Below are 13,761 nucleotides of genomic sequence, written 5' to 3' on the forward strand. Positions count from 1 at the left end.
GGCAGCGCCGGGAGCTGCCCGCGGGCCAGGCCGGGCGCCCAAGACTCACCTGGCGGCGGCGCGGCGGAGCAGGACCCCGGAGCTGGCGCGGCGGCGGCAGAGGCGGCGAGGATGTCGCAGCCGCCGCTGCTCCCTGCCTCGGCGGAGACTCGGAAGTTCACCCGGGCGCTGAGTAAGCCGGGCACGGCGGCCGAGCTGCGACAGAGCGTGTCGGAGGTGGTGCGCGGCTCAGTGCTCCTGGTGAGTGCGGGACCACAGATGGTGGGGGCGGGCGGCCACCTCCTCCACGCTCCTCTAAGTCGATCGGGCGCAGGCCGAGCAGCCCGACTCTGCTAGGACCGCAGGATTAAGAGGTGGTGGATGCTGGACAGGGGAGAAGGGAAGGTCCCGGAGGGGCAGCAACTTCCACATCCCGACCCTGAGTCCGGGGGTCCTCTCCCCACTACTGCTGCCCCTTCCCTCCTGGGAAATTTCTTGCGAGTGAGATCGCCGTCTCTCTCAACTACTACCCCCGGCCCCCCAAGTTTATCTCCTTCTGCCAAATGGGGCTTTACTCTCCTTTGCCCCCATTTCTCCCGCAGTCCCCTGCTCTTCCGGTATTCAGGAGGGGCTTGACACCTGTGGCCTGGAGGGGCTCAGGGGAGTGGAGGTGGGGGCTTCCTTCTTCAATCCAAAACCCAGGGTAAGAGGTGGCCCTGCGCACCCTTTGGGTGGACTGAGCTCCAGAAGGGAAGAGGTTCCGTCCCCTCTCCTTAAGCCAGGCTTCCTGAGGTTTGGCCTCCTCTTCTGAAGGGTTGGGCGTGAAAGAAACCCTTGGTAATTTCAGCACTGGTGCAAATGACTACGAAGCTTGGGGTTTTGAAACAAGCAAAGCGAGGAGGCCCGCGGTTAATTGGGTTGTAGCAGAGCATCTTTAAAGAATAGGCCCCTGGGTATAGGAAGGTAAAGTTTTAAATCGACTTAACCAGGGCTGGCCCTGCTATATTTGGAAACGCAGTACATGCAGATCTCCCGGATGGCTCGGGAGAGGAGCGACTTTTGATGGCAAGCATGTTCTCTGGGGCAGCTGGAAACTTTTAGCTGCTCCCAGCATTGTCGTTGGCATTTGTTTTCTGGAAAGGGGCTTGTTTGTGGGCGGGTGACTCGTGTTTGTTGGAACGATGCAGGAAGATGGGCCTTGGAAGTGGTTGTCTGTGCTTTGTGGCGCTCTCTGTTGCATACTGTCCAGTGGAGTGCGGGCCCCTTGACACAGGAGCTGGGGCATCCTTCTGGTGGCAGATAGATGCCCTCCGTGGGCGGACACAGGATGGCATGAGTGATGTGTGTGGAGATTGGAGATGAAGCTTTGCTGATTTCCGTGCCCAGCTTGCTTAGTTTGATTTTTCTCCCAGTTGACAGCTCTGCCAGGTCACCCTGGATTCCTCAAACTCCAACCAGTCGGTCAGTAATAAAACAGAGATTTTATTTTGCTTTCCTACTGCACTTGATCAGTTGATGGGAAGAGTAGAGGAGGAGTTGGGAAGAGAGGAGAACCTGGCTTCTCCTCTGTAGCCCACAGGGACTTCTCTTTCTTTTGAATAAGGAGGACTTCCTGCATCGTCTTGACTTTTGCCATTGTATGTGTGTTAAGGATAAAGCCTGCAACATCTGTGGCATCTTTTCTGTTCTCATATGCAATTTAGTTCTTTTAACCGGGAGCCATTGCCCTCATCAGGGATTTGAGGCAAAAGAAGAGTAAGTAAAACAGGACTCTGCCATGATTTCCAAAGTTCTGGCAGACTTGAGCCAAAGAGGAGGTTCTGGTTTGATGACCATCAGGTTGGGCACAGAAATGCCAAAACAGGCAGAACCTTGCAACAGACGTAGATGTGCAACATTCCTCGAGATCTGCCCTGCCCACTGGAGGATGGCCTACTGATAGTGACCTGGTAGTGTCCCTTCCCATGTCTGACACACTTCTGTGGCACCTCATGACACTTTAATGGTACATCTGTTTTCCCTGGGTACCCTCTGGCACGGGCTGTCAGATGCCGGCTGGTGTCTCAACTCTAAGTGTCCTGTGTCGGTAGTCACCTGTATGATGAAACCAACACAAATTGCAGGAAAGCCGGTGTACTCGCCGCGGTGTTTGAGGGTCTCCCTAGCTGAACGGGAAGTGCATTGCAGGTGTTCTGCGTTGCAGAAGGCGGAATTGGAGATAGTTTGTAGATCCTAAAAATTACCCATTAACCTTACTCCGTTCCCCTCCTCCCAGGCACTCTGCCACCACCTGCTGCTTCTTGTTGCTCCCCAGTGTCTATCAGGAAGCCACAGTAGGTGCTGGTCTGGCTTTGTTCTAGGAGGACGCAAGGAGGTCCCCTGATCCTCGCAGGAGGTGGAGCAGCAACCAAGCCAGGGTTTGGAACCCTGTGGTCTGATGATCCATGCTTGGATGGAAGTATTACTCTGCTCTGCCTTTTTTTATTTTAATGTTTTTTATTTTTGAGAAAGCACAAGCTAGGGAGGGACAGAGACAGAGGGACAGAGGATCTGAACTGGGCTCTATGCTGACAGCAGCGAGCTCCCACATGGGACTTGAACTCACAAAGCATGAGATCATGACCTGAGCTGAAGTCAGATGCTTAACCACCTGAGCACCCCAGGTACTCCTCTTTTTTTATTTAATGTTTTATTTATTTTTGAGAAAGTGCAAGTGGGGGAGGGGCAGAGAGAGGGATAGAGGATTACTCTTTGGTAACTTGGGTGACTGCTAGTACAATGCCTACAGCATAGTAAATGCTCAATAAATGTTCTTAAGTAGCTGACTAATACAGCAACTTTGCAGACGGACTAAAATTGAAAATGAAGAGGATATGGATTTAACTAGGTCTTCCCATACTTCTAGTACTAGTGAGTGGCTGGTAGTGAGATCAGAAATAACAAAACTAAACAGTTTTAGTGGGTACTAAAGACTGCCATTTAACAAACAAACTTTAAAATGTAAAAGTGAGATGTGCTCATAAATTTTTCATTGTTCGATAGCTTCATTTTTCATTTTTGCGGGCCTTTAAAAATGATTTTGTATTAATTTGAAGAGCTTGAATATAAACATACCAAAAAGTGGAGAGAATAATATAATAAGCCCTCATAGTCCATCACACAGATTCAATAGTTATCAAGATTTTACCTAACTTTGCTTCAAATGTCCATTTTATTGTATTGTGTATGTGTGTATGTTTGTGAATTCCTGGCTGCCTGTCCTTTCACCCCATATTCTTAGTATGTATTGTTAAAAATAGGGGTATTTTGTATGGAAGTATAATGCCATTATGATAAAATTAACAGTAATTATTGATATACTCCTCAGGTTTCCAAGATTGCTTAAAAAACATCTTTGATAGGTAGTTTGCAGACCTTTTCAAATGTGGTTATCTCTTTTTTTTTTTTTTTTTCTTAAGGTAGGTTCTACACCCAGTGTGGGGCTTGAACTCATGACCCTGAGATCAAGGGTCACATGCTCCACTGACTGAGCCAGCCAGGTGCCCTGCTTTGCTCTTCTGTGAGGCTTTGAGTTATGATAGTGAGGGCCCTATCTGCGGTTAGGAGTCCTGGGTTTTAATCCTAAAGATTTAGTAGCATGTAGGTTGTAAGTCAAGCTCTGCGCCTTACCAGCAGGGCAGTCTTAGGCGTATAACTTAAACTTGCTGTTTCTCAGTTTCCTTATCTGTGGAGATAATAACTATACTTATTTTTATAGGGTTGGTCGGGAGGATTAAATGAGTAACATAGGTAAAGCTCTTTGACAGTGCATGGCATATATTTGACCAGTTACTTAAGTCACGCTGGACTGTGTGTAACTCTCTGAACTTTAGGGCTCCGTTATACTAAATGGGGCTCTGTACTAGGTTGATCCTAGAATCCCCTTCCTTATCAGCAGGCTTGAATTCTAGGTTGCTTTTTATGAGCAGTAGATGTATTGCTAGTAATCGTTTTAGCTGTAGGAAAAGTAATTTATGATTTTGGCCAATGGAAGAAGAATCCTTACAATTCCAGAATTAGTTTCCCATGATTTAGAATAGTCAGGAGGGCAGTACATTCAAAATATTATACAAGCTCAGAAGAAAAACTTCCCCAAGACAGGCTGAGCTGTAATTGCTTTTGGAGCTCCTGAAAGCATTTTACCTTGGGTCTTTCAGATTTATTAAAGATAGCATCATAATGGCCTAGATCTAACAGACTGTGCCACCCAGGGCCTAAAAATACCCTTCCTCTGAAAGATTGGCATAAATACTGTGACATGGGCCTTTGCGTGGGTTTACCAGGTGTATGAACTTGGGTTTTGATGCCTGAGTCACCTGGCTGCCAACTTCCTTCCTGATCTTATGTCCGTGTGTTCAGCTTCAAACTTTCCTTGCACGTCAAGCCCTTGCCAGTGACACTATTCCATCCCCTTTGGAGATCCTGCAGTATGAAATGATATGAAACTGAATCAGGTCACTAAGTTTTCCTTTGTGTTACCGGCGGAGGCTGGACAGAAGGTATGGGAGGATGCTCTCCTGGAGTGTGTGCGTGAGTCAGTCAACTCAAGGTTCCAGTATTATAGCGGGTAACATGAGACCTGAGTGGTGGTGTCCTTTGAAATCCTCCGGTAAGGTAAAACCTCATTTTGACTGTAATTTTAAATCAGATACATTAGTAAACTGGCAACTGAACGGGCCTGAGCATCACCTCACTGTCTTTCTCCACCCTCTGGTGGAGTCCTAACAAACAGAAATGTCCCCAAACACAGGAAGTAGGGTGGAGGCCCATCTCCAAGTAGATAATCAACAACAGGTTCTATTTCTTTGGTTTCTAGTCCATTTGAATATTAGGAGACAGGAGGGCATTGGTAATGCCTTGAACTTGAAAAGGGAGGGAAGGGATTGTAAAATCTTGATCCACGTGGATTGAGGGCCTTCTTTGTGCGAGGACTCTTTGCTGGGTGGTGGAAATATGCTGCTGTGTTTAGCGAGCCCTCGCCCTCAGGGTTTATGATCTAAACAGGTGGACAGGTCAGTAGTCTACAAAAAGGTGAATCACAGTACAAAGGAGTGCATTTAAAAGGTCAAATGGCTGGTTCAGCGGATGGAGGAAGATGGGACGCAGAACTGGTGCATGCGGGAAAGCGTTCCGAGAACTGAACAGGACCTGGAAGATGCACAGAGGAGGGGGACTTGCTTCCTAGAAGAGAATGAGAGTTAGCCAATGCTTAGCATGCCCAGCTAGGCCAAGGAGGGGCAAGCAGAGCAGCTTGGGCGAAGAGGGACGAGTTTTAGGAGGAAGGGGGAGAAATATTGAGAGGTGTGTTTGGTAATTTTGGGAACAATTTCAATGATTGAGAGTAAATCACAAAATGGATTTTTTTCCCCCGTTTTTTTGAAACCTATTTTAGGAAAGAGGTTCCTAGCAGCCTATGAATATATGCTTCTTTTTAATTTTATTTTAATTAATTTATTTTTGAGAGAGAGAAGGTGAGCCAGGGAAAGGTAGATAGAGAAGACAGGGAATCCCAAGCAGGCTCCACACTGTTTAGCACAGAGCCTGAAGCGGGGCTCGAACTCACACACTGTGAGATCATGCCCTGAGCTGAAATCAAAAGTAGGACACTCACCTGACCAAACCACCCCTGTGCCCATGAATATACGCTTCTTAGAGACATCTTCTCCTACGTGTAATCTTGGGGGTAAATAATGTGACAGTTTTTTGTCATACAGGCCCAAGGACAGACCTTTATGGCCTGTGGCATGAAGACAAAACCCAGAAATAGGCCTCAGTGGTTGTAAACATTTAGGGTATCATAGGAGGGGTAGTCAGATGTGGTGGGTGCGCTCCATTCAGTAAATGGTGCTGCAAAAAAACAGCATTGGAGCCCCACCTTTTATACTAAAATGAATTACAACTAAATATAAGAGTTATATGTGATAAATTGTGTTATATTAAAAATTTTTTTTTCAATTATGAAATAAAAAAAAGCTGTTGCTCAAAATGTCTGTGAACAAACCCTTCATGTAACTAAACTGCCCAGCTAATTTTAGCTTATGAGCTAGCTCCCATTTATTGATTGAGATGTAATTTACATACCATAAAATACATTCATTTAAAGTATACAATTGGGGCTCCTGGGTGGCTCAGTAAGTTGAATGTCTGACTCTTGGTTTCAGCTCAGGTCATGATCTCATGGTTTGTGGGTTCAAGCCCTGTGTCAGGCTCCATGATGACAGTGCAGAGCTGCTTGGGATTCTCTTTCTCTGCCCCTCTCCTGCTTACTCTCTATCCCTCTTTCTCAAAATAAAAATTAAAAAAAAAAGTTATATGTGAAATAAATAAAAGAAGCAGCATGAAACATCGATGAATAATCATGTAAGGGTGAAGAGGGATTTTTAACGCATTAAGGTAAAGGGAAAAACCAGTTTGGTCTGCGTTTGTAAAGTGAGCTGTGGCTTTGCCACTGGTGAGTGGAGGCCTTCGAGTAGGTTACTTCACATAAGCCTCAGTTTGCTCATCTGAGAGTTGGGATTATTAGATATTATTATCTTAGTTTTAAAAATAAAAATCAAATAAGATATTTAAATCACTTAATATAAGTGTTTAACAAAAATAAGGTCATGTTTATGTTAATAAAGGAAAAGACTGGTTACCTTGACTAAATATATCTGGATCCCGCATTTACCGAGCACTTACTATGTCCTGGGATATATGTTAGAACTTCATGTAAGGGAGGGTGCGTCACAAGGTGACACTGCTGTAAGAGGAAGGCCTGCATCTTGAACCTGGGCTCTGTGGCTTCAGACCACGTGTTCCTAACCACTCTGCCCATTGCCTTTCCAGGTAAACACTCAAAGCCCTGTTCTGTGTGTAACAAGTACCATAAATTTAAAAGTCAATAAGCTGCCTCTGACTTGATTTCAGCTCAGGTCATGATCCCAGGGTCATGGGATCGAGCCCCATGTCAGGCTCTGTGCTGAGTATGGAGCCTGCGTAGGATTCTCTCACTTCCCTCTGTCCCTCTCTCCTGCTTTCACTTTCTCTCTCTCCAAAAAAATCCATGCAGTCCATATATAGACACCCAAAACATAAAGAAAAAAGTTCTCTCTCTCCCTAAAATAAGTAAAATGAAAAAGAAATTTTTTTAAAGGAGTGCCTGGGTGGCTCAGGCAGTTGACATCCCACTCTTGATTTTGGTTCTCGTCATGGTCCCAGGGTCGTGGGGTCAGGCCCCAGGTTGGGCTCTGGAAGGAGCATGGAGTCTGCTTGAGATTCTTTCTGCCCCCCGCCCCCATAAAAAACAAAATGAAATGAAATAAGATAAAAGCAAGTAAGCTTAGAAACACTAAGCACTCTATCTATATCCATATCTCATAGTATTAAGTTTTTGAAAAGATATTGAGAGTTCTTACAAATCAGTTACAAAAAGAAAAACACTCCAGTAGAAAAATAGGAAAGGACATTAATACACAATTTCAAGGAGCGGACAAAAATGTTCAACCTTGAACTACAGAAATATTAATTAAAACAACATGCCTTTTTTGCCTCATAAATTGGCAAATTTGCAAAGATAGAAAAGATATTTGCGAGGATGGTTGAACTGGGCACTCCTATTTGCAGGTCTGCCTTGCTCCTCAACTCCAGGGACTCCCATTTACATGGCATTTAATGAGAATTGGGTCTCCTCGATGTTATGACTTGATGAATGGTATAATCTTTTTGCAGTTGGGCTACGTATCAAAAACTAACACGCTCCCTTTCTTTGGTCCAATACTTAAAACTGTGGGAATTTCTCCTAAGGATTAATCTGAAATGTACATTAAGTTCAGTGTCTGAAGTTACAGTGCTGACTGCTCAGGGCAGAAAATGTAAAATACCAACCAACTGCAAACTATGGAAAGATCTTGACAGTAGTGTAAATAAATTGTGGAATGTGGAATATTTATGAGGCCATTAAGTTTTGTTTTAGAGGAATAATGTTGAGAAAATTCTTCCATTGCATCGCTATAAAGCAGGGGGATTTATGGTCAAGTTCAGGGGCTTGGGCCTGGCTGTTTCGGTTCTAGTACCTCTTTGCTACTAAGCATGGTGTTAACTTGGATTGTGCTCTTGAAGTCTGACTTCTGTCCTTGGTCTGGGGTGGCCTCTCAATTTTTAGTCTACAGCATTGGATGCTGCTCAGTGACCCTCCTTCCCCTTCTCTGCTTCTCCTCTGTGCTCCAGTCACTCTGTCCCCTTGCTACCCGTACACGTGGGGGCATTCCTGACGGGTCCCTTCTCCACCACTGGCTCCTGGAATTTAATCTCCGCTCTCCACTCTGAAGGGAGCTCTGCACCTTCCCTTGGATTTCTGAACCTCTATCTCAGTTTCCCCAGCTTGGACCCGCTTGTCCATCTGTGCTTGGACCTCTCTGACACGTGTACTTGGCTGTCCTAACAAGTCCCTTATGTTCAGCATCTGTGAAACATAAATTGCTGCTTTTCATCCCAAACCAGCCATCCTCTTTGTGTTCTTTTCCTTCGCAATAGGCATCATTGTCACGGCCGCTGACTTTGCAATCTCTCATTCCTCCTTTATCTCTTCTTTTCATCTCCTTTTGCCTTCTTCTTTCCATCATCTCTGCATCCATATATTCTATTTCTGTCAGTGGGGGTGAATGACTCCCGATACTTAGTGGCTCAGAAGGTTTTTTTCCTCCCAGTGCTGCCTCTCTGTTGAGGATGGCCGTGTTATCCACATCCTGGGACCTGGGTTGGGGACAGCCACCATCTTGAATATGGTGTGTTCTTGTTGGGGGGAAAGAGTGTGGGGTCTCCCGCAGAGGCTCTTATGCTTTGACGCAGTCACTTATTCTTCCGGTCCATTGGCAGGGAAGTCCATTCTTATCTGTGTGCCTGGAAGGAGAGCTAAAACCGTTGGTGAGCCACACTCCTGACTGCTATGACCTGTCGTCCCCTTCCTTCTGTCCCCTGCCTTTCCCTGGATCCCTGCCATAGTCCCTCCTATATGGTCTCCTTGCTGCCTTCCTTCCTCTATCCTTAAGGCTTTAATTCTGAATCCTTACCACACCAGTGCTTCCCCCTGCCCTTGGAATAGGAGCTGGGAGTGGAAGGTGCTCTCCTGGTCAGGCATCGCTCTGCCTTGCTCACTGGCCCGGCTTTACCGTCCTCCGGATGCCAGGCTCTCTCATACCCCAGGACCTTGGCAGCAGCGCTTACTCTGCCTGGGATAGTAATCACCTCTTGCCTCTTTCCTCATCTGCCAGGCCACTCCCCTAGGTTTTTGGAACTGTACCTACATGCCCTTGCCTCACAGAGGCCTTGCCTATCCACCCAAACTGCAACAGGCCCTGCCTGTTCTTTTCCTCTGTTCTGGTTAGCTCCATTTAGATATTCATTTGTGTGTACATTTGTTTAATGTCTGTTTTCCTCACAGAACTGTTTGCTGACCACGGTTTCTCCAGGGCCTGGCAGATTAGCAGGGCTGCGACGAATATTTTATACGTGAATGAATGAATCCTGAAGACTACATCTTATGGTTTTCTTATTTTTGTTTTTAATTCCCCATTGCCCTTAATTTCACTCCCCTGTACCCATTTCTGTTTACTTCATTCCAGCCCATCTCCCTCTGCCAGGTTAATTTTCCTAGTCTCAATCCATTATGTCATTAATTTCTCATTGCCACCTGACAAATTTGGTGATCTTCTCGCACATAAGAATATCACTTGGGGGTGGCCCTTGTGTTTGTTTTAGTGTAGGAAAAAACCGACCAGGTTGTCAGAAAATCTGTATGATCTCTGCATCGTTTTTGAAAGCAGCCACACATTTTGATACAAATAAGATTAATTTCCTTTTTTAGGACCACTTGTCTTCACCAACTCTTTAGAGCTTCACTGTATAAAATAACACACTGATATCTAATTCTTGTGTTAGCTATTTACTAGCTAACTCATCTGAAAATAAAATAAAACATAAATACAACCAATAAAAACCACTGGAAATGCTTTACATTCAGTTGAATCAGGAGTTCTGCAAACCATCAAGTGGATGGTGAAGTTGTTTCTATTTCTTTTACATCTCTGTCACTTTTTCTCTAACAGACTCCTTGAGTCCTTATCAGTAAATTGATAGCAAGAAGACATACTATCTGATCAGAACGCTGATGCCAAATGGTGTGTTTCAATCGCCCCACCCCCCTTTTTTGAATTTGGCAGGGATAAATACACTTAAGGTAGTACTTGGGTGCGTCTACATTTGGAGGCAGGGTGTGTCCATGCTTGTATTAGAGATATGCTCATTTATTTATTATAGATTAACATTTATTGGATGTTAACTAGATTCACTGAGACTTAATCTGGCAGCTGATGTCCATGAGCTACGTAGGGTCTCCACTGACCACTTTTTATTCAAGTTTCTTCTGAAACGTTTATGTTCTTAGTTTGAGAGTCACATGCTCTATTTTCATACCTTTTGTTTTGACAGAAAATACATGTTCTGTCGTGTGGCTATAGTAATGTTCTGTGGAAAGATGTTTACTGTGCTAAGTTAAAAAAGAGATTATAAACAGTATATACAGAATGATTCACTGAAAGAAGTAGACGTGGTATTTTGTTCACAAAAAAGTTTTGTGATCTTACAGATTCTATAATAAACCACGATCTTTGGTTTCAGGAGTAAGTTAAAGATCAAATGTTCAGTTCCTGAGTTCTAGAACATAGAGAAAGATGGTAGTATAACCAAGATTATGTTGATGGGGGAGTGTTCTTTCTAGGGACGCATGGAATATGACAGATAGGAACTTGGGCTCCGGACATTCTAAACCCAAGCTCTGCTGAGAAGGCTTTTCACTCTGAGAATGGACATTCTAACAGCACTTCTCTCTTGTAGATCTTTGTGGTGATTAAGTGAGCACATGCATCTAAAGCACTTAGAGCAAAATTTGGCACACAGTAAATATCCAGTAAGTATAAGGTTTTATTACTTATGTGAGCAAACTGTAAGAATATTATATGATCCTTAAAAGTGCCATTCAGGGAGAATTTATAACATGGAAAAATTATAATATTGGGTGAAAAAGAAGCAAAATATGAAAATGTGTATGATCACAACTGTGTAAGAAATAGCCTGTGTGTAAGAAAGATGTTGGAAGGAAATATATGAAAAGTGGGCATAAGATTTGTTCTTTATATATTCTACTTCCTAATTGTATTACTTCCATAAGTGAATAGTAATAATCTATTAAGAAAAAGAAAACACAATCAATGTAGGAGGAAAATTTTGGTGTTGTATATAAAATTAGGACCCCCTGAAAATGACACATGTGTATCTTAATGCTTAAACAAGCGTGTATCTTGATGTAAAATGTGCTCGTGAAGTGAGGCATACACCTGCATCTTGGTAGCAAAAATACTGTCAATCAGTTTAAGATCCTGCATTAAATTCTCATAGAGGAAAGCCAATGTGAAATAGTGAAACTTTGCATTTGACAGTTGTATAAAATTCTTTAAAAGAGCTGTCTTGCTTGAACCTTTGGAAAATCCAGTCAGACAGGGATAGTTATTTTACTTCTGTTTTTTGATGAGGAAACTGAAGACGGGAGAAATCAAATGACTCACTTAAGGTCATCTGGCTAATATTTAGCAGTTTTTCCATGGCAGAGAATGTCTAAATGATATAATTTGAGAGTCTTGGAAAGTTTTTTTTAATATTTATTTATTTTTGAGAGAGAGAGAGAGAGAGAGAGAGAGAGACAGAGCATGAGTAGGGGAGGGGCAGAGAGAGAGAGGGAGACACAGAATCTGAAGCAGGCTCCAGGCTCTTAAGCTGTCAGGGCTCCATCCACGAATCATGAGATCATGACGTGAGCCGAAGTTGGATGCTCAACCAACTGAAGTACCAGGCGCCCCTGGAAACTTTTTTTAAAATTAAAATTAAAATTTTTTAACAGTAATCTCTGTGCCCCATATGGGGCTTGAGCTCATGACCCCAAGAACAATAGTTGTATATTCTACTGACTGGGCCAACCAGGCGTCCCGAGTTTCTTAGAACTTTTAAATTGTTAACTTGAATCCTTATACACCTTTCAGGAAAGTACCACGAATTTTCTGGGTTGGGAGAAATATGTGACATGGAAATGAACTCATATTGTTTTGGAAGTGAAAGTTATCTCTAGAGGTCATCTGGTCCAGTTTCCTAATTTTACGATGAAGAAGATTAAGATCTATCATGGTTAAGCAATTAGTCTGTGATCATACAGCTAGTTAGTATTATAGACATGAACAAAATTGAGTTTATTGACTCTGGGTCCAGTGTACTTTCCACTGACCACAGGAAATAATTGAGTTTACTCTGTTTACGCTTGCATTTCATTGAGTATCTTTACAGACCATGATAATCAGATAATATCAGACTATGATACATCCATTTGCACCATGGATGGGATCTCCTGCTTGTATATTTCATTAGTTCTAGGCCAGTTGGTAGGTGAAATTGACATTCATTTTTCTACAAGCCAAGAAAGGAGATCTACATTTCTCTTAAGGGGTTAGGAGGAAAGAGAGAAGGAATTAAAAGGCAAGAATTGTAAGATTACTGTAAAAAAATCTCAATAGAGATATTGAGGAATGAAGAATTAATTTAGTAGTCTAATAATGTTATTTAAGGGGTAGAAAATCATGGTTTTATGTATACTTTGGTTCAAATTCTTATTTGGCTTGAGAAAAAAACTTTTCCTGGGCCTATGAACCTAAAATTCTTTACTGTAGAATAAGGTCTGTTAATCTAGGTCATTTTACCTTTCAGGCTGCTTTGCCTTGGTCAAAATAAATATTCGGCTATAAATGACAGTTTGGTTCAAATTGTATTATTACAGAAAAGTTGCATTTTAAAAATTGTTTAGTGAATATATTTAATCTGTCATTCTAACATATTGCTGTTTTCTTAAGTAGAAAGCAGAGTCCTATGGTGATAGCAGAGGTGCCATAATATTTATAGTATGTTAGACTCATTTATAAACTATTATACTAGCTAGAATTTGCAGGATAGTTAATCTTGTAGGTTAACATCCCCCCTTCCCCAGCTTTTAATATATTCATTTACCCATTTAGCCATTTTGATTTTCTTTATTCTTTTAAGGAAAACTTCTGAGAAGATGCTGATTTTTTTCTAGAAGATTAGTAATAGCTGCTGTTATAGGAGTCTTTTTTTTGTGGAAAAAAAAAACAATTAGGTGAAAAAAAACAATATATCAAGTTTTTAACGGAACATAAAACTTAAAACCACTCAAAACTGAGAGAGGCAAAGATTGGTGACATAGTGTTAGTTTCTCCTGAAGAATTAATATATCCAGGCAAACATAGTAAAAACATCCATGTTGAGATTTCTATACTGTGTAAGGGGTAGTGAGGGAGAAGTGGGATGATCAGTGGAAGATGATAGTTTCTTTCTTTTTTTTTTTTAATTTTCTTAAATATATATTTACTTTTGAGAGAGAGTGTGAGTAGGGAAGGGGCAGAGAGAAAGGGAGACAGAATCTGAAGCAGGCTCCAGGCTCTGAGCTGTTAGCACAGAGCCTGATGTGGGGCTTGAACTCAGGAACCATGAGATCATGACCTGAGCCAAAGTTGGACGCTTAATCGACTGAGCCACCCAGGTGCCCCAAATGATGATTTCTTGAACTGGAGATAGTCACTTTTTATAAGTCACATATCATGGTCTGGAGTTCCACAGCTGGAGAGAAGGAGCAAAGATTATGGGCTC

General features: G+C 42.9%; 1 protein-coding gene across 5 annotated transcripts in view; it reads left to right on the forward strand.

The window, feature by feature from the left end:
* The first annotated feature begins 32 nt into the window (after nt 1-32).
* The window catches only part of DOCK9 (dedicator of cytokinesis 9), a 283,577-nt gene continuing 269,848 nt past the window's right edge, over nt 33-13,761 (forward strand). For 2 of the 5 annotated variants that reach the window (XM_029936502.1, XM_029936506.1), the window contains exon 1: nt 112-240. In XM_029936502.1, the coding sequence (XP_029792362.1) occupies nt 112-240 (129 nt within the window). Of the gene's footprint in view, nt 241-13,761 lie in introns of all 5 variants that reach the window. The other 3 variants (XM_029936499.1, XM_029936504.1, XM_029936495.1) reach the window with 2 other exon arrangements.

This window comes from Suricata suricatta, chromosome 4, assembly GCF_006229205.1.
Source record: "Suricata suricatta isolate VVHF042 chromosome 4, meerkat_22Aug2017_6uvM2_HiC, whole genome shotgun sequence".
NCBI lineage: Eukaryota > Metazoa > Chordata > Mammalia > Carnivora > Herpestidae > Suricata > Suricata suricatta.